Raw genomic sequence first — 21,352 nt, forward strand, 5'->3', positions numbered from 1 at the left:
CTTTGGTTTGAGTTTTTCATAATAAAAGTCAGAGGAGCTGTAAGAAAAGCAGCAGAAAACTCCCATCACATTTCAAAAGCAATGTTTAAAACACAAAAGACAAGCAGTCAGCACTTTATAAAACTCATCTTTATTGATTCAGAGTCATCCCTCCATCCACGACAATATTTTCTCTGCTGTGTTCTTATAAAAAGCTGAATATGTACATCCTCTTGTATTTACATTATTTTACATGATTACATCGTCAGAGAGCCTCACACCTGCAAAAAGGTCAACTCTCCTGCCTGAAACGTATCACCTGTTGTCAGGGGAAATGAACAATAGAGCAACTTGCTCCTGGGTTGTTGCCTGGCAACAGCAGCTTATCGGATTAATATCGGTAAAGAGGAATTGTTTTTAATTATTTATCTTATTTTTCTAAATATTTCACAAGCTTAGAAAAACATGCGGAGTGACCCCATGTGCTGCGGCAGTGGGTTGGGAAAAACACAAATTAAAAAAGTAATGGAACATATAATGTAGTGCAATGCAAGTTTCTAATGTGAAGTCGTGACGAAAGTACAAACTAATAACAATAAAGTCGATGCACGTCAAAGAGTTTTTGTGCACTTTACATAAACACACAGTCTGAGGAAAGTTTAACAACAAAAACTGTAGCTAACACTAGGCTGCTAAACATCTCCTCATCAATCAGCTTAGTCCTGCACAAGAAGGTGAGAGGGAAAAATGATACAAAATACAGGGTGGAAAAATGTCCTAAAAAATATACACAAACCACTGATCAGACTTAATGCTGATTATCTGATAAATCATAGAAAGACATCAAAAGGTGGCTGGAAAACATAATGTGGAGAGCAGACTCAGAGCATAAATGTGGCTCTTTAAAACCTGCTTTGTTCTCTAATGAGAAACAAAACAGGTTTTATTTTATGTCTGTAATATGACTTAAAGTAAAAGCACATAATTACTTAGGTATAAAAATATTTTATCCATGGAGGCAGAAAATGTTCACCGAGGTCATGTGAAGTGTTCAAGGGTCGTTTTCACTTTTCTCTTCTTTATTTTAAAAACTGTGTTAATGCTAATGTTAGCAGCTATGTGTAAAGGCAGGAGAGGCCCCAGTCATTCAGGTCTTAGAGAGTGGTGTGCGATTCCGTGGCAACTACTGGTCGCTATGGAAAAATGTGTATTCCCAGACTCGTTGGAGAGTAGTTTCTAGCAACTGCCTGTAGTTTGCAAGGAAGGCGTCGCCTTGTCTGCAAACATCACCAACTATGCAGCTGTTAAACTGAGAAGCACAACACAAACTGGAAACAGAGATAGTTCACCTTCGAAATAAAAGTTGAACCTTTTGAAATGTACGTAGTAAGAAGCAAATTTTCTGTTTTGTGTTGGGGAGCAGTTGGCTAGTGTTTGCAGACAAGTTGGCAACTTCCAAGCGAACTACGGGTGACCACAACAATTTGCTAGCAACACAGTCACAAGGTGGTGCAGCTCAGCCTTCGTGATCAATTTCACAACAGGTAAGTGGTTCATAACCTCTGCACAGCTGAATGAATGACAGGTGTGCAGAAGGAAGAAAAATGATACATATAATAAAATAGTACCTAGCAGCAGTCAGCAATCACTTAGCAACCAGTCAGGGGAATATGCAATTTCCCCTAGCAACCAGAGGTTTCCATAGTATCAACAACTGCTCTCTAAGCCTGCGTGACCGAAGCCTAAGCTTTTAAAACATTCAAGACTCTCTCATTAATACTGAGCAGAAAAAAGGCCTCTCTCACACACAGAATGAGTTTAACAGCAACAATAACTCCGTACTTACAAAAGCTCGTGTGTGCAGCCCCCACCCCCTCCAGCCCTGACGGCGAGTAAATAACCACAACCCTGAAACTGAAGGCGCTAAATGGAAGTCAGCCACCTTTTGAACTGTTAACTCCTGTGCTTTCCCCACTTTAATACTTCAGTGTCTCAACAGAAACAGGCTAATGCCAGAGCTGAGCAGCAGCCGGTGCCACCCCTTTGAAAATGTTTAGGTTTTTGGCAGAAAGTTGTTGCACTACAAGTAAAACTGCGGCATAAATCATTTGGACATGTGCGTCTGCGAGTGATTTAGCGTGCAGTAAACCAGAGTAATCGCCTTTCTCTCTTTAAAAATAATGTTTCTGTAAAGCTTGACAAAGTTTCCAGTGTTACAACCATTGCAGATGTGAGGCTCTGCCTGTGGCCAACATGTTTCGAGGGTTTAGTCTTCCCTCTTTTTAATGATGGGAAAAGAAGCTTTAATTCCCGAATTTCACCGTTTCCAACGAATCCCAAGCACCAAGCATGTAACTCTACCGCAGGATCAAAACACGCTGTTTAGAGGCAACAGAGATGAAGAATTTGGCTCAGCTGCTGAGAATAAATGTGAAACAATGTGATGGTTTAAAAAAAAAATACTGACTAAATGTGAGGTTTGGTTTATATGCTGTGACATCGCTCATCGCTGTTGCCTCTAAAAGTTGCCCGTGTCTCTCCAGCTGCCAAGATTTGGTACATTTGCATTGGTTAAACAGCATCTTTGACCTCCTTGTTGGTTCAGCAGCAAAACAAACAAACAAACAAACAAACAAAAACAAATTGTTTGCCCTCGTTCTTCCTCTCATTGGATACATTCAAGAAATCCAACACTTCTCTTACAAGCCGTCCTCTCTGGGCCATTTTGATTGAAATAAATGCACTTGTTTGTCCATTTACATCCATGTTTTTTGTCCTTGTGGATTTATCAGTCACACTGTTTGAATTATCCACACTGGGTTCATCCACCCGCCTCTGCCAGCCAATCAGAGACGAGCTGTAACATTCACATCTATCAGTTTGACTGACGAGAAGAGTCGGATCCAGTCAGGACTTTGGTCAAAAAAGTCAAAGTGTGATGAGTTTCTGTTACTTTTCTTTAAAAAAAATGAAATAAAATAGCCGACCCCCAAATCCTTTAAAAAAAAAAAAAAAAATCTGGGCTTTAACCGCGTTTGATGATGTCACTTCCTCCTCAGTCCGTCTCTTTCTTCTTTTCGTCCAGGTCAAAGTCCAGCACGAGAAGTTTGGTCTCCTCAGTGCCGTTTCTGCTGCCGGCGGCGCACACCAGGCGAGTGTCGGACGCTCTGATTCGCCACACGACTCCACCTGGATCAAAGACGTGATTGGTTTAGCCACAGACATGTGATAACAGGTGAGGACATAAATAAAGTTCAGGTACGTATATTTTTTCTTAATATTTAATAACAGAGTGAATACTGCATCTACCTGCACCATTACAGTTCATTTAGCGTCTTTTCTACTGAAATGTGAATGTATTTAATCTGTTTGTTAGTTCCACATTAAAATGTTGACACTACAAAAAACCACATAATATATAATTGAGTCAGTTACTAAAAATATCTTCTTTGTATCATTTTATATGATGATGAAGTTGAGAATTTATTCATTTTTAATTTGTATATTTTTTGGACTGGGAAACACCGGTTGCTATAGAAACGTGTACTTTCTGACAAGATTGGGTGAAACTGGTTCCAAAGAGGTATATGAGCTACACCGAACACCACACTGTGACTGATTTAGTTGCTAGCAGACCGCCACGGTAACCTGTAATCTGCATGGAAGGCAAACCACTCACCAATCACGAGTGAAATTGTGAAAAGTGCAGTGCGAATGGGATACAGGCTGCTTGCTTACAAATTAAACGTTGTGCTGTCATGCACGTTTCCAGCTGTGCAGGATGGAAAAAGTGACTGACTGCCTTCAAAGTGAAAGAAACCCCTGTGTTTCCACTTTGTGCATTTTCAAACTTTCACTACAATTCAGTGAATGGCAATCACAGCAGCCTTCTAGCAAAAAACAAACAAACAGAAAAGCAAGCACCACATACCTCTTTGCAAATGAATTGACTCAGTAACAGCCAGAAAAATACATTTTTCCCTAGCGACCTAAGGTGGCGCGAACCCCTCACCTGATCCTCGGCTCTGCAGCGCCACCACGTCCCGCAGCCAAGCTCCGGTCCGCAGGTCCCACAGTTTGACCGTCCCATCGTCAGAGCTGGACAGGACCAAGCCACGACAGAACTGCAGGCACGTCACCGCCGACTGGTGCTTGTTGGGACCTGAAAAGTACGCATCATTACACCGTGACCCTTGACCTCAACCAGTTGTCTTTACATGAGCAGCCTTTCTTCTCAGCGGTATCACTTTATGCATCCTTTCTTATATGAGCGTCAGCATGTGCATCTTGATATAACCTGATTTCACTGAGTTGTAAATTCTCATATTGAATCATTTCCTCCTTCTTTGGCTCTAAAATATTTGCTGCTTAAAATATTTACTGCTGGACAGATTTCCAAAAAGAAAAAAAGAGAGAAATTACATGGACATTTACAGTCCCAGAAAATAAAGTTCAATACCACTGGCAGCGAGTCCAATTTTTCATCCAGTCACCAAAAACCCTTGAAACCACTCACATTCCCTTTAGCTGTACTTTCTGGCTAAATCCATGTGGCTCGAATTTCCCGCACATGTGAGCTGAACAGATGAAAAGCAAACGTTGTGAAATCCACAACCATAAAAGACTAAACAGGCCGTCACAGACTTTGCATGAAAGTATCCTCAGAACACCAACAAACACCCTGTGGTTTGTTTTATTTCTCACGAGTCTGACCACAGCTCAGGTTCACTTTCTGCCTCAGACCTTAACATGATTATTCACGTCATCTCAGAGCCTTTACAATGCCCCCTGTTTCCTCACTTCCTCCCAGCGGGTTGCGGACTTTTGAGTCAGCCTGTTTTATTGCCGAGTCAGCGATCTGGCGCAGAAGTTCCACGGCGACCCTCACCTTCAAGCTGCTCTCATTGTTTAATCGGACAGATTCCCTCTAAGGGACGTTACCAGCTTCTCACCTTGCAGCGTGTGGAGACACTGTCCTGTCCGGATGTCCCACACTCGCACCGTGGAGTCGGCATTCCCGGAAACCAGGATGTTGTCTCGAAGCTCCATGCCGCTGGTCAGCGATTGGTGGCCAGTCAGCGTGTGGACACACCCACCTGAACAAGAGACACTCGTTTAGCTTAGACTGGCACCCATGCGTTTCATTTTTATATGATTACAGCAGGTTACCACCAACAGGGGGCGCTCTGAGCATCACTGTATTTATTCTGTTTAAATTAGATAAAAGTGAAAAGAGGCGATTGCAGCAGCTTTCTGCATTATTTGCCACAAACCATTAAAAATCAACCATATTTGTTTTTCTTTCTTCATTTATCACAGAGAAAGAGGCGGCCGTGTTTCAGTTATGTTCCTGTGCGTTATATGTAAAGCAAAATAAATCTATAGTAATAATGATAAACACAGCCCGTCATCCAGAGTTACTGCCCCCTAGTGTCTGAATACAGAAATAAACTCATTAAATAACTCCAGGTTCACAGTGAGAAAACAGAGTCCGTGAGGTCTACCTGTCTCTGGGTCCCACACTTTGATTGAAGTGTCCAACGAGCCGCTCACCACGAACACGCCGTCAAACTGCAGAGAGGGGTGGGAGAGGTGGAGTCAAAACCAAAACAAGGAGCTCAAAGATGCTAAACCGCCTCATGTAGAGCTCAGTTTAAAGACTCCTGCGCTGTGTTTACCTGCAGCGAGTACACTCTGTTGGTGTGTCCCTGCAGCGTGTGCAGGCACACCTCTGTCTCGGGGTCCCACACCTTCACCATGTAGTCGTAGCCGCCCGACACCACGCGGCGCCCGTCGTACTGAACGCAGCGCACCGCCGCCAAGTGGCCAGTCAGGACGTGCTCACAGCGGCCAGTCGACACGTCCCACACGCGCAGCGTGGTGTCCCGAGAGCCCGACACCACCCTGAGAAAAAGAGAGAGAGAGAGAGGCATTACATCGCTGCAGTGACAGCCAATCAGGTCAAGGTGAACCAGAGGTGTGTGTTTGTGTCTCTGTTAAAGCTGCGCTGACCCAGTTCTATGAGTTCATGTGTAACATTAATTTGTGTGTGTGTGTGTGTGTGTGTGTGTGTGTGTGTGTGAGTCTGTTACCGGTTGCCGTTGAGATGCATGCAGCGCACGGTGGACGTGTGTCCGTAAAGCGTGTGCACGCACTCGCCGCTTTCAGCGTCCCACACGCGCAGCGTCCGGTCTGTGGAGCCGCTGATCACCGTGGTAGCCGCCATCTGACTGCACCACACCCCACCGGTGTGACCCGTCAACGTCCGCAGACACTGAGGGAGAACAAAAGAGGGATACATGATGATTAAGATAAGATAAGATAAGATAAGATAAGATAAGATAAGATAGAACTTTATTAATCCCTCGGGTGGGTTCCTCTGGGAAATTCGATTTCCAAAAAAGCACAGCACCGACAGAAGTTACAGAGTTATACACACACACATATATATAAATACAGAGACGATATAAATAAAATATACGAAGGGGATAAATAGAATAAATAGGAATAAAAATAAAAATACAAGTGAATTGCACATTTCAAGTATTGAGTCTATTGCACCGTTGACTATTTACAAAGGTATTGCACAGTGAGGTGAAGAGGCACTACAGCTTAGTTGTTCCCTCCTTTGTCCTCCTGTTTCCCCTCCCTCCCTAAACAGTGTTATGATTGAATTTAAACTTTGCTTTTAATTTAAATGATAAAACGCATGAAAACATTCAGACATGAATGCGACATGAAGACCAGTGATTACAGATAAAGTTGCATTTTTACTGCACTTTAAGATCAAATATTAGAGTTTGCATTTGGAACAGTCGAGGTCGAAGAAAAGCCAACACGTTCTTCCTCATTCACTTAAGATAAAGGAATAAAGAAATAATCTGCTGCTCTTATCTGGGCCAATGAAAGCTGTTATTCTGGGTTTTTCCTGCTTGGATCAAATTAATTAAACGCAATCAAAGCCTGCAGTTTGCACAAACACAGCGAACATTAAACGTCTCTCTCATTGTTTGCGAACGCGTGTGAGTCAATGTTTATTCCACTTTCATGGACAGCCTTGAGAGACAAACGCAGTTTCACCTTGAGGGTGTTGTAGCGATAGTTGCCATGGTAACAGTGGCAAAACTTTGCCTTGGCTACTGTTGCGGACACGGAGGAAGACACTGCGGGCGTCGACACGAGCGCTCGCTGTTACTACACGACTGTCAGCGGCTCGTACGCGGCGGCGCACACGCCTCATCACCCCCGCAGACTAAAGCATCGTGAGGGTGTGTGTGTTTTTCTTTCTGCAGGGAACAAAATGACTTCACACACACACACACACACACACACACACACACACACACACACAGGCAGGTCTAGGCGGATGAGCGAGCAGGTGTGGCGGATTAAAGAATGTTTAACCGAAACCAGATGAACGACCTGAGTCTGCGACTGTTACTGTGGTTTACAGTGCGGCAAAAAAGTATTTAGTCAGCCACCGATTGTGCAAGTTCCCCCACCTAAAATGATGACAGAGGTCAGTAATTTGCACCAGAGGTACACTTCAACTGTGAGAGACAGAATGTGAAAAAAAAAATCCATGAATTCACATGGTAGGATTTGTAAAGAATTTATTCGTAAATCAGGGTGGAAAATAAGTATTTGGTCAATAACAAAAATACAACACAATACTTTGTAACATAACCTTTGTTGGCAATAACAGAGGTCAAACGTTTACTATAGGTCTTTACCAGGTTTGCACACACAGTAGCTGGTATTTTGGCCCATTCCTCCATGCAGATCTTCTAGAGAGCAGTGATGTTTTGGGGACACGGACTTTCAACTCCCGCCACAGATTTTCTATGGGGTTGAGGTCTGGAGACTGGCTAGGCCACTCCAGGACTTTCAAATGCTTCTTACGGAGCCACTCCTTTGTTGCCCGGGCGGTGTGTTTTGGATCATTGTCATGTTGGAAGACCCAGCCTCGTTTCATCTTCAAAGTTCGCACTGATGGAAGGAGGTTTTGGCTCAAAATCTCACGATACATGGCCCCATTCATTCTGTCCTTAACACGGATCAGTCGTCCTGTCCCCTTGGTAGAAAAACAGCCCCATAGCATGATGTTTCCACCCCCATGCTTCACAGTAGGTATGGTGTTCTTGGGATGCAACTCTGTATTCTTCGTCCTCCAAACACGACGAGTTGAGTTTATACCAAAAAGTTCTACTTTGGTTTCATCTGACCACATGACATTCTCCCAATCCTCTGCTGTATCATCCATGTGCTCTCTGGCAAACTTCAGACGGGCCTGGACATGCACTGGCTTCAGCAGCGGAACACGTCTGGCACTGCGGGATTTGATTCCCTGCCGTTGTAGTGTGTTACTGATGGTGACCTTTGTTACTTTGGTCCCAGCTCTCTGCAGGTCATTCACCAGGTCCCCCCGTGTGGTTCTGGGATCTTTGCTCACCGTTCTCATGATCATTTTGACCCCACGGGATGAGATCTTGTGTGGAGCCCCAGATCGTGGGAGATTATCAGTGGTCTTGTATGTCTTCCATTTTCTGATGATTGCTCCCACAGTTGATTTTTTCACACCAAGCTGCTTGCCTATTGTAGATTCACTCTTCCCAGTCTGGTGCAGGTCTACAATACTTTTCCTGGTGTCCTTCGAAAGCTCTTTGGTCTTGGCCATGGCGGAGTTTGGAGTCTGACTGTTTGAGGCTGTGGACAGGTGTCTTTTATACAGATGATGAGTTCAAACAGGTGCCATTCATACAGGTAACGAGTGGGGGACAGAAAAGCGTCTTACAGAAGACGTTACAGGTCTGTGAGAGCCAGAGATTTTCCTTGTTTGAGGTGACCAAATACTTATTTTCCACCCTAATTTACGAATAAATTCTTTACAAATCCTACCATGTGAATTCATGGATTGTTTTTTCACATTCTGTCTCTCACAGTTGAAGTGTACCTCTGGTGCAAATTACTGACCTCTGTCATCATTTTAACCCTCCTGCCATCCTTTAAAAAACTCACACCCATTACCCTAGGGACCATTCTCAGCCACGCCCAAAAACGCTATAAAAAGACCATATATCCATATTTTATTCCACTTTGTTAGGATGCCTGGGTCGTCGACCCAGGGTTTTTGGAGTTTATGATATTATTTATACTTTCTAGTTTTTGGTTTCTTTGAGTTCTGTCTTATGGCTTATGTCTCTGTCTTCTTTAGTTGCTCTGTCTCCCCTATCACCTGCATCCCCTTGTCTAGTTCGCGTCTATGTGTATCCTAAGTTCCTATTTCCCCGTGTTCAGTCAGTGTTTGTGTCTGCCCTGTTCCCACGTCTCTGTTCCCTTTGTTATAGTGCCTGCCCGTGAGTCTGTGTTATGTTTCCTGTTTTACTTTGAAAGTCCATGTCTGATGTTAATGTGTCTGGTTTTGCTTCCCCTTGTCTCGTTAGGCCTGATTTGCCCCAGCTGTGTTTCCCTCCTGTTACCCATTCCCTGATGGTTCCCTCTGTGTATTTAAGCCCTGTGTTTCTTAGTGTCTGTGTCGTGATCTACCGTTTATTTTGCTGTGTGTTTTGCCTGTCCACCGGTGTAAGTTTATTTTGAGTTTTTTCCCGTTATGTCATGTTTGCGTTCAGCATTAAAGCTGTTTTGGTTTAAGTTCTGTCTCCGGAGTCTGCACCTTGGGTCCTATTCCTGTCTGCACACAGCCTCACCTAACACACTTTAAATTAGCCAACCTTGTAAAACTACTTCTCCCTGAAATATTCATGTACAGTTTTAATTATATTTTTGTTGTTTTAACCCTTCAAATCCCAGTGTTATTACATGAGTGCCCTGTGTTATAAGCCCCAAAAAACAAAAAACAAAACTAAATATTTCCACAAAAAACCAGTTGAAGTAATATGTGATTGTCATTATAAGTAGGCCTTTAGATGGACCAAAGATTGGCACCAACATACATTTTGACCTGCCATTATTTTTTTGCATTTTTTTTGCAATTTAAAAATTCAAACTTCAAGGCCCTGAGTCTTCATTGACATCCAAGAAAAGAAGAAAAAATAAAATCATATGATGATAATTTGGGGATGAAAAATAGCGTTTATAATGGAAGTCAATGGGCAGAAAATGGTCCCCAGGGTGATGGGTGTGGGGATTTCTGCTGCTCAGCCATTTTAGGCTGATTTAAGGAATTCACACTGGAATATTAACATTGACAGGTAAAAACTATCCTGTGGCAAGTTTGGTTATATTCCACTGAACACAGTGGAAATGGCAGCCATTTAACACATAGCAGTGGCACAAAAAGGTCCCAAGAAGGCAGGAAGGTTAAGTGGGGGAACTTGCACAATCGGTGGCTGACTAAATACTTTTTTGCCCCACTGTATATAGTACACTCAAAGTATCCCACAATGCCTCACTGCGAGTAATGTACAACCAAGGGTCACTATCCTCGCATTGTATCCCATCATGCATTGTTGCTGGAGTAAGAGGCGCTGGTTGGTTTACAGGACAGAATTTCATGAATGACAGGAATTCTTCAAACCCTGAACGCAAACACACACTGGAGCTTCATCAGAGTGTGTGATTGTGTTCCTGTTATGACACGGGTCAGCAGAGATGAGCTTCCTCTGAAGGGTGACCGGTCTCTCCCTAAGAGGCGGGGTAGAGACTCTTGAAACGAGACATGGTAAACGGCACCTCACGACAGAGTTAATGTCAAACTGTGGCTCTACCGCCTGAGCCACATGTAGAGCAGCTCATGTGTGAATGTCAGACACAGCACTCTGGCGTAGAGAAAAACGCCTGTTGCATGGAGAGCTTTGAGTGCTGCATAAGAGCCAGACCATTTATCATTTTCCAAAATGACGTCACATGTGCTGTCGTGAGCCGCCGCAGTCCTGCATGTCTCACATTTTACAACTTTGTGTGTTTTGATGCTGCAGCTCGGTTAGAGACGTGAGTGTACCATCGTGTGGGTTTAACTGCAGTCTTAACAATGCACCAGGAGCTCACACATTACACAGACGGACATGCGGCAACAGTGTGAAAAAGATGAAACTTTGTGGAAAATGCTCAAATTCTCATGATGTGGAGGTTTGTCTGAGTGGCGACGCCCGTCGGTCTGCAGAATGCTGCTGCGGCTAACAGCAGTGATAAATGGATGTGACCGTGTGACGTCACCGTGCCATGCAGTGTCCCACGCAGCGGGTTTGCTGAGGCTTAACTCTTTTCACCTTTGATGCTTACAAGGATTTAGCTTTGTTTCTATTTTCTGAACCGAGTAGTTTCTGTCATACTTCATAACAACAGATGAGCGTGGTCGCTGCCTACACAGCTGTCCTCGGAAAAAAAAACAGAACCTGTTCGTCCGTGTAGATTCTTGGTCATAAGGTCACAGTAGTCTAACGAGCTTAAAAAGAAGGCGACAGGACTTCTGTAAGTTTTTCAAATTCATGTACAGGTGACAGAACTCATCATTAAGGGTACAAGGGAGTTGGTCTAATACCATCTTAAGGGGAAAAGAGTTGAGGAGCTCGGTTACTCAGGGGCGTCCTCCACACTGACAGGAACCCTGAGGTGGTTCAGGATGGGGTGTGGATGCCTCCTGGGCACCTCGTTAGGAGGACACAAGCTCTCAGCTGGCTTGGGAACACAGCGTCACCAGAGCAAAGAGGACGGAGGAGGTGAAGGTGAAGGAATCACAACAGTCTGCTAGTGTTTTAAGCCCGAAACATGTTCAGGATTGTTCTTCTGGTATTACTCTCCTTTTCTTAAAGTGGACTTTCCTTATAAAACAAGATGAGCAAACAGTAAAAACACTGAAACCAGGAAATCAAGAGCACAAGATTGAAGCAAACTGGTATTACATGAGCCCGGCCTTAGTTTAACTTCAGCTGAAATCTCTTCAGCACAATCAAAGATGTCTTTGGCATCCTGCTCATGGTTACTTTTGGAGGGTTTTAAACTACTTTAAAAGGACCTGCAGGGACCCATAAAACTGTTATTTGGTGTAAAACAACCTCCTCTTGCAGAACATTTTGCAGAGTTAAATTAAGATGATCAGTTGCAGCACGGACGTGCACTTGCAATCAGACAGCTTCTTGGCTTCTGCAGAGAGGGCTGCACTTTATGTCAACATTACATTATCCTCGTCTTGGTGCAGCGGGTAGACCGAGAATCTGCAACAATGGCGAAAGCTTAGCTGGCTTAAGATGAGTCCGGGCATCTTTTCTCTGAGGACAAAGGAGGGATTTATATTCCAGCAATGTTCCCTGTTTATTTAAGGAGCTTTTCATGGTCTGAAATAAGGTAAACGAGAGCCTGTCACCTTTCTGAATGCACTCTGATTGCATATTGTGTGTTTAACAGTCTGCGGGTGTTAAACAGGAAGGTTTACAAAAACACGCCAACAGAAACAGACACTTTCTCTACACCTTTAACACAAATGTGAGTATTCAAACAGAGATGCCTCGGGTGGTGTATGTCTGTGTGTGTCTGTGTCTGTACACAAATAGCTTCCCAGCGACACACCCCGACTGACACGACTGCTCCGCCTGTGTTTAGTCCGTTTAGCCACTCTGAGCTTCTCATTGTCCTATTAGGTCACGCTGGCCTACATATTAAAATCTTATTCAGGTCAAATCTGAAGTTAGTGCAGCTCGCACGCAGGAGTCCCATTATTTCATGATAATGTCTTTTACTGACGATTCTCAAGGTCACCTTGATTAAACACTTGATAGCTTCAAATTTAAACCCAAACATATTTGAGCTCTGATTCTTTGAAATCGGAGCTTGAAATGTGGTAAACATATGTTTGACTTCCAGACGATTAAGCCCACAGACTGACAGTTTCCTCTCGTCGCACCCCGATGTTCACATTTCCAGGCTGAAGTGAAATTTGTCCATGAACTCGAGCACCTGCTGTGGACTCGAAAGTCCTTCTAGAAGCAAGTCTAGCAACTCATCAGCCATTCTGGATCAAATCCAGGGAGTTACTCATTCCTCTGTATGAAAACATGTGAATGAGCGCCCGCTTGCTAACTTGATCTACAGGTAACTCACTTCCTCCTGATGACAGCCTCCTACACAAATACCTGCCCAGGACAAAAGATTCACTCATTCATCTTTCGCTCAACCAGCCACACCTGCATCTACCTGCAGCTCTTCCATGTGCTTTGCTCACCAGTCTGAAGGCGCTCGTAGGAGCGTTTCACTCTTTAGTCTGAACTGGTTTCACATGTTTATGTCAGACACAAAAGCACTCCACATCACTCTCCTCACATCCTGTAGAGCAGGGATGTCACATTATAGTGTTTCTGTTAGTTTTTAACAGATTAAAGATAAACATCGCCTTCCTGTATTCCCCTGAGGGAGGTGCAGACACCACGTTGGCTCCTGAAGCAAAACCCTTCATTTCTCGTCCCAGTTCAATTATCGGTCCAAATCATACCACTCTGACTCCAAAGAAGGAAACATTGAGATCTGATAATGGTGTGCAACAGCATTATCAGATCTCAATAATAATGCTGCCCATAATGATGGGCAGACACCACCCTCACTGATGCACATCCAGTCATTTTGTTGTTTGAGGGGGATTGAAACAGTTTCAGGTCAGACAAGAGCTTCACAGGTTACTTCTAGCAGACGTGTTTCAGGGTATGAAGATATAAATCCTTGTTCTTGCTCGATGAACTTGGGCTCATGGATTATGCAATATTTAGATCATCTTTACAGAAGATTTCATGGCAGTTTCTTAATCTTAATTTTGTTAAAGTCTATATGGTTTGTTTATTTTTAGGTTGGTGCTAAATCATTTATCTGATAGGCTTTATTGTGAAGTACTACAAAATAAAAGTCATATTTGTACCGAATTTGACTTGCAAAAATAAAAGTCACTGAAGAGGATGTTTTACTGTCACCACCAGAGCCAAAGACCAGAGCTGGATTCTTAAAATATTCAAGTGAAATCACACTGGATCCAAACACAGCAAACACACATCTGTTATTATCTGAGGGGAACAGAAAAGCTATGTATACCAAAGAAGAACAATCCTATTCTGATCATCCAGACAGATTTACTGGATGGCTTCAGATCCTGAGTAAAGAGAGTCTGACTAGACGTTATTACTGGGAGGTGGAGTGGAGAGGAAAAGGAGTTGAAGTAGCAGTCACATACAAGAATATCCGAAGAGTAGGAAAATCAGACGTGTTTTTTTGGATTCAATCAAAAATCGTGGTCACTGAAGTGTTATATCAACAAATATGAATTTTGGCACAACAAAATCCAAACTGTCCTCTCAGGTCCTCGGTCCTCCAGAGTAGGAGTGTACCTGGATCACAGAGCAGGTATTCTGTCTTTCTACAGCGTCTCTGAAACCATGACTCTCCTCCACAGAGTCCAGACCACATTCACTCAGCCGCTCTATGCTGGACTTGATTTTTTGGATCATGAAGATACTGCAGAGTTCATTACACTGAAATAGACAGAAGCCACTGATGGACAATTGGTTAAAATGTGTGTTTTATTTTCCACTTTTTTTTGTCTACATCATTGTTGAGATGGGAGTTGCTGAGAGCTCACAGTTGTGCTGTTTTTACTTTGCACGGAGATCACCTGTCAGTCACACTGAATAGATGTTCCTTTGACCTTTTGTTATCCGTTTTCTATATTTTCCTAACATTACGTTTATATGCCATTTAAATGTTGTTCTTGTACTAATTAAATGTTAAATATATCAGAAAGAAGTCAAAGTGGCACCAAAAAGTTATTTAACAGTAAATTCAGAAGGTCATATTCATAATACAAAATAACCTCAGTTTGTAAATGTCAAAACAATAAAAGTATTGTTTTGAGAGAATAAACTCACAGATCAAATGTTAGATACTGAAACATTATTTCAGTCCTTCCAAGATACAGAGTTATAATAAAAGTTTGCCAGTTATCTGTCCTGAGTCTGACCGCTCTTACATCTGTGTTCTTCATTAACGTCTTGTCTTCAGGCTTATAATTTGGCCGGTTTCTCTTAAATATTTGTGAACTAAAGACAGCTTCAACCCTCTGTGTGTTGACCGCACTGCATTTTCTTGTTAGTAATAGCAACACCATTGTAACAACAGAAATACTAATTAGTTAGATTACTAGTTACTGAAAAACATTTAACGCCATTATTCCCATTTGTGCGAATTTACAAAACATTATGTAAAGATTGCTGGTATTTTTGTGCCCTTAAAAAGTGGAAATAATGATGAGAGCTGAATGAATGATAGTGACACGCAGATCTCGTTTTCACTCGTCTGTATTGAGTGTTACAAAAACAACACAACCCAAACCATATTCTCTCTGCATGGATACACTCAGTCTCAGGACCACAGTTTCCAAACTAAGTTGCCCTGTTTTAACTGATGAGAGTATTTAGACGCTGCACAACTTGAACTGTAACATAAGGTAAATACATCTTTTTAACTCACATATGTTAGCTGACACATTCGCTGACTTTCAACAGTAATGAAATAATACTTTATGCGCTGTATATGTCTTTCAGTAGTTAACTTAAATACAGATAGTGGCAGAAAAACTGTCATTCAATAAGGCGGGACACCAGTGAAAGCTAGCTTAAACAGCAACGGAGTTCACCTGAAACTTCTCAGCAAAAACTGTCCACAATTCACCTCTTTCCTTACAATAAACAATGATGGTGGGCTAATAGTCAACTGTAATACACAGAGTTCACAGAGTTCTGTGCGTGCAGTTACCTTAAACAGGGGAAACGAGGAGAGATGAATGATGATACTGACACAAAGTGCTGGCTTTCACTCGTCTGTACAGAGTGAAGGACAAGAGGCGCGAATCCCTCTAGTGGAGCCCTGAGGAATTACCAATGGATCGATGCACAATCAATCCAGGACATTGTTCCTTCTCGCAAATTGAAAGATATTTCACGCACTGTTATTTATAGAAGGCTTCACACTGTTCCTGCTAACCATAAATATTGTTCCTAAAGTTTTATCCAACTGTAGACAGATTTCTAAACTCCCTTTTACTTAAGTCCTGTTGAAACTTGTATTAGAAAAAATATTACAAATTATTTAAAGTTATAAAGCACAGCACAGAACTGAAATGGCACAGTAGTTAACTTTACAGTTAGGCTGGGGTACAAATTTCCTCATAAAAACCCTGCTCTTATGTGGAATGACTCAGGGGTCCATTCTTGGCCCAGTATTTTTTCCCTCAATTTATGGGTTCATAAAACCTTTATAAAAGTGACTAAATGCTAGGTATAATAGGTATTTTGTCTGCTTTGGATTTTACTTCTACATTTCACCTTTAAAAACCGTTTATCTTGTCTTGTTTGGTATCATTCTTTTCAGCACACCTTAACATGTCAAAATTTACAGCTATTTTTTCATTTTGAAATACTATATTAAAACAATTGATCTCAAATCAGACAAAAAACATAAAACTCGAGTATAAAAAAGTAGAATTTTTTTCCACTAATAGAAAGCCAAGGCTTTTTCTTTCTGGGTTTTTTTTTGTCACAAACAGAGAATACTTTCAAGTGCTTCCCTTCCCACTTTAAACACAACGTTAGTATTCAGGAAAAAAAACATTGCGCATATTTTTTAATCATAACTCTGGTTTTATGTGGCCTATCAACACAATTTAAAAACTGGTAGTTTGAAGTCCACACTTTTAACACAGAAATGGAGAAACCTCTTCCGTCCGCCGATCCAGGAACTTGAATTCTTTGAATTTCAGGATACTTTTTCTTAATAAACGGTAAGCATTATACATATTGTCCTTACAGAGGTGGTTTCTCTTCTCGCAAGTGAAGTAGATCTTTTGAAGGCGTTTGCTTTTTTCGAGGTCGCGGATGATGTCAGGAGAAGGTGATTGGTCACTTGCAATGTTGAACCTGGAACAACATTATTTATGATGACGAGGGAACAACACCAACACAAGGATATCAGATCGTCTGGACACTCAGGGTTGTCTTGGGTAGCATCTTGTTGCTATGTCATCTTACAGTAACTTGGTCATGTGATTAGTTTACCATGACTACTTTATTCTTCCTCAGCCAATCAGCAGCACTTGTGCAATTGTAACCTGTTGTGTATATAAACCTTCATTAACTGGTTTGAGAAATCCTTTAAACCAGTGACAGGAAAGTTGGATCACAGTGGTAATTATTAAAGGACATTGATGTTTGATGTCTCATTTCATTCGTCATCTGTCATTGAAATTATCAGAGGAGGCCTGAAAGGCTCACACTAGCTGTACAACCACTCACAGCAGCCCATTCATTCATTTTCATTGCTGACACTGGATTGCCCAATCAAATCTCTTAACTTGACCAGCCCATCCCCAGCTTGTAGGAAAAGTTCAGTGTGGAAGAAGTGGTGAAAAGATTGAGCTGAAAAGCTGAGCGAAAACAATAAACAGAAACTACAACTATTAGCCAGACCTTACAGTCACACAGCAAATCAAGGATTAAGGTCAAATGATTGGCTGCTTTCACCATGAGCCACTGCTAATTTTTAAAGTGTAGCATTTAATTATTGTCAAATGCTTTTAAAAAGAACAATCACTGATTGTTGTTTTAAAACTGATAACTTAAGCATGTTGATTGACTCATCTTCCTTTCCGCCTGCCTGGAGGCTCCCTTAACACCTCTCTCTGCCTCCTAACAAACCTTCCCCCTCTCATCTCGCTTCATCTTTGGCCTACAGTAGCACAGTTTCCACCAACACCTTGCTGGCCAACAGAAACTCGTACCTTAAATGAAATAAATGATATGGAGCACTCCAATCATGCTTTCAAAACTACAGCAACTGTTAAAGAAAGAGGTGATAAACATGCCCCTGCGCCCGGTTCTTGTTGAAATGAGTTACTAACATGATTTCCCCTTCATGTATGGTGATAGACTGGCCAAAATATTAGGAATGCTCTGGAATTTCTGATGAAGCCAACAGTAAGTGTTGCTTTAAATCGGGGGTATTCAACAAAAATGAAAAGACTTCTTACTTCTTAATGCAAAGGTTCAGATGATCATTATTCTAAATATTTAATTACTTTAAATGATTTGATTTGATTTATTTTATTTACTTGTAATATATATTGTATTATACATATTATATCTATATTTTAAATATAGAGATAAGAAAAATCATTAGAAAAAGTTGTTATTATTGGTATTATTAGTATTATTGCATATTAATGATGAAGGAACTGACCTCACAGGCCACAGAATCAACTTTTTGGTAACAAGTTAATGTGGTAGTTCAACAGTTTAACCAGCAGAGGGAGCCAGATAAGCTGTTTTGAATTCAACACTAACAGGCAGAGGGGGAGGAGGAGGGACTGTTGCCGTAGTAACTGAATCTACAAAAGTCAGTAAGTGTTTGTCTTAATTAAATCACACTTAGCTGTTAGTGTTCATCTTCAGGCACTGAATTCACTTACAAGAAACAGTCCAACAGATTCACACAAGGGGAACATGTTCGCTGTTTTTTCTGCAGCTGTGAGGACTGTTAGCCTGGACATAACAAGCTGTGTGGCTGCCCCACTGTTCAAACTTCAGGTTCCGAGTACCAGTTTTAGTTTTAGAGCTCAGCAGACCCAGTAGCTCATCACCACTGCTCCTCCATAACAACAGTGGTGAGGCTGAAGGGGACTGGAAAATAATGTACATGGAAATGAATCACTGTAAATAACACTATATAATGTTTGATGATAATACAGTCTGAAGGTTAAATAAACATGTTTATTGCCTGGTATAACACTTGGTTTCGTCTCTGGGGATAGTATTGTGTCCACTTTGACTTGTGGTAATTAAAGTGGAATTTTTCACTTGGTTGATTTGTTGAACTTTCTTAAATCTCTTCTTTAAACACAGTGTCATCTGATTGTATTTACTGACCATTTTAGAGATTTACAATCAATAACTGGGAAACAGGAAGCATTTCACACTCTGCTACTGATGAGTCTCATGGTGCTTTCACCACAAGTTTTTTAATAAAAAATAATAAAAATCTACAAAAACACACGAACATAATTTATTAGTACAGTAAAATCCTAAAAATTCAGTTAAATTTCTAAAAAACAAGAAGTGTTCATCCAGGAACCTTTAAATGGTCTTCAGATCCCCAGGCCTGCATAAAGCACCATGACGCAACTGTTGTTGTGTTCATTTGCTTATTAAAAAATTGAATTAAATTGATTAATGATTATTAAATAAACAATTATTATGCGGTCAGCACGGTGGCATGGTGGTTAGCACTGTTGCTGCACAGCAAAAAAGTCCTGAGTTCAATTCCACCATCAGGCCGGGGGCTTTCTGTGTGGAGTTTGCATGTTCTCTCCATGTTTGTGCAGGTTCTCCCCGGATACTCCGGCTTCCTCCCACAGTCCAAAAACATGCAATAGGGGGGGATAGGTTAATTGGTCAATCGAAATTGCCCATAGGTGTGAATCTGTGAGTGAATGTTTGTCTGTGTCTCTATGTGTTAGCCTGTCTCTTGCCCTATGACAGCTGGGATAGGCTCCAGTGCCCACTGCGACCCTGGAAAGGAGAAGCGGATGGATGGATAATTATTATGCTCTTCTCACATAATGTCTCAAACTGGTTACATTCATAAAATACTTGGCAGGTATTTTGTCTTTCTACAGCTGAACCATGACTCTTCAGAGTCCAGACCATATGCACTCAGCTGCTCTGTGCTGGACTTTGTCTTTTTATCAACCACGGAGACGCTGCTGACTTCATTAGTTTGTTAGTTTATTTGATAGAAATTCCACAATATGTGGTTTATATTGTCTGGTGTGATTTTCTTTTTCCTCACAATGAAAACTTCTTGACTTGTGGATTTATTTGTGGTTTTGTCTGTTTGTCTTTGCTAATGCAAAGAGAAAATTAGTGTTGAAATATATGTAGACCTGTAGAAATTTTAAAAAGTACTCATTCGTGTAGAAAAATAGTCAAATGAAACATTCTGGACTTTTACCATTTAAAAAGGGGAAAAACCTTTATCCTGTAGATGTGAGAGCAGTCTGATGAAAACACACTTTTGTCTTTTAATTGTTTAAGCCTAAAAAACAAAGGGAGAGAGAAAAGTGATTAATAGATCGATAGTTGTGACCAGTTTATGAGCTGCTGATCTGCACATAAAATCATTTCATCATTTGATTGTTTTTCCATGTACCATCTATATTTACGGATGGATGTTAATAAGGTTTTATTGATGTTGGTTTGGTTTACAAAGGTGGAAAGTTAACATAGTACAAATACTTAAGTAGATTTTTCACATATGTTTACTTCACTTGAGTATTTATTTTTAGTTTTACTCCCTACATTATTAAACTGTGTATAAATACCTGTACTTTCTACTTCTTACATTTCCAAAGCAGACTTGTTCCTTTAAGTTCATCTAGTGTTTATACTCAGGGATTAAAGTGGGCTGGAGTTATGGTTGTGGTACTTCAGAGTAGTTAGTGTGTTGTTGTGTCCGGGGAAAACAGGTTAGTTTGCATTCATGTGGTGAATTCACTATAAAACACTGTTGGACTGCTTATGGTTACATCAAGTGTGGCAGAAATGAATGTGCATTTAAGATAATGATGCTTAGATTACTTAACTGAATTGAAACTTTGTAGCAGCTGTATACTGTCTAGTGTGAAGCCGCATAGTGTGAGTGTAGGGGATGGACATCAGGGCCCTGTTTCAGGAAGCCGGTTTAGTGGAAAAACTGAGTAAGTATACCCTGAGTTAACGAAAATTCTGGGTTTTCGGTTTCACAAAGCGAGTTCAGATGAAGCCTCAGTGAGTCACTATGACGACACACGCCGTGAAGCTAACCTGCCCCCTAGCAGGTTTACTACAACTAACCCTGACTGTCTCCGCCCCTTTGTCGGAAACCTGACAGTAGGAAGTGTCAGACATGGCGTGTCCCTTCCTTGAAGAGCCAGTAGATCGTGAAGCCCAAATTCTCCGCAGAGCTCTCCGCCGGGAGAGAGTGATCAGAGCGCGTTTGGACATTTTATCATTTCCTGATGATTTCCTGTGTGAACGTTACCGTTTCTCAGCACAATCTATAAGTTATTTGGATAACATCCTCAGGCCATATATTACGCATGTGACACATCGCGGACATGCTCTCAGTTCTGTACATATTATTTGTATTGCACTTCGGTTTTTTGCAAACGGGAGCTTTCTGTATAATATTGGTGACGCTGAGCACGTTTCCAAGGCTACCGTCTGTCGGGCAGTCAGGAATGTTACAGTTGCACTGAAACGTCTCCTGTACTCGTCTGTGGTGTTCCCCGGTCATAGACCCACAAGATTTATCAAAGAGGGATGCCACAAAATTGCAGGTATCAGGATGA

The 21,352-nt window shown here is 41.6% G+C and overlaps 2 protein-coding genes across 2 annotated transcripts in view; one reads left to right on the forward strand and one right to left on the reverse strand.

Moving 5' to 3' along the window:
* LOC309699351 (tripartite motif-containing protein 16-like) overlaps nt 1-21,352 on the forward strand; it is a gene marked incomplete at both ends in the record, with an annotated part of 113,450 nt that overhangs the window by 14,358 nt on the left and 77,740 nt on the right. The window lies entirely within an intron of this gene.
* Nucleotides 108-15,835, reverse strand: LOC309699689 (uncharacterized protein). Its single transcript, XM_082522812.1, has 7 exons — nt 15,727-15,835; nt 6,072-6,253; nt 5,658-5,883; nt 5,484-5,550; nt 4,932-5,075; nt 3,992-4,141; nt 108-3,168 (listed from the first exon to the last, which is right to left on the reverse strand). The coding sequence occupies exons 2-7, from the start codon at nt 6,203-6,205 to the stop codon at nt 3,035-3,037; spliced, it is 855 nt and encodes a 284-aa protein (XP_082378938.1). The 5' UTR covers nt 6,206-6,253; nt 15,727-15,835; the 3' UTR covers nt 108-3,034.

This window comes from Aulonocara stuartgranti (genome assembly GCF_965226115.1).
Source record: "Aulonocara stuartgranti genome assembly, chromosome: 3".
Taxonomy (NCBI): Eukaryota; Metazoa; Chordata; class Actinopteri; order Cichliformes; family Cichlidae; genus Aulonocara; species Aulonocara stuartgranti.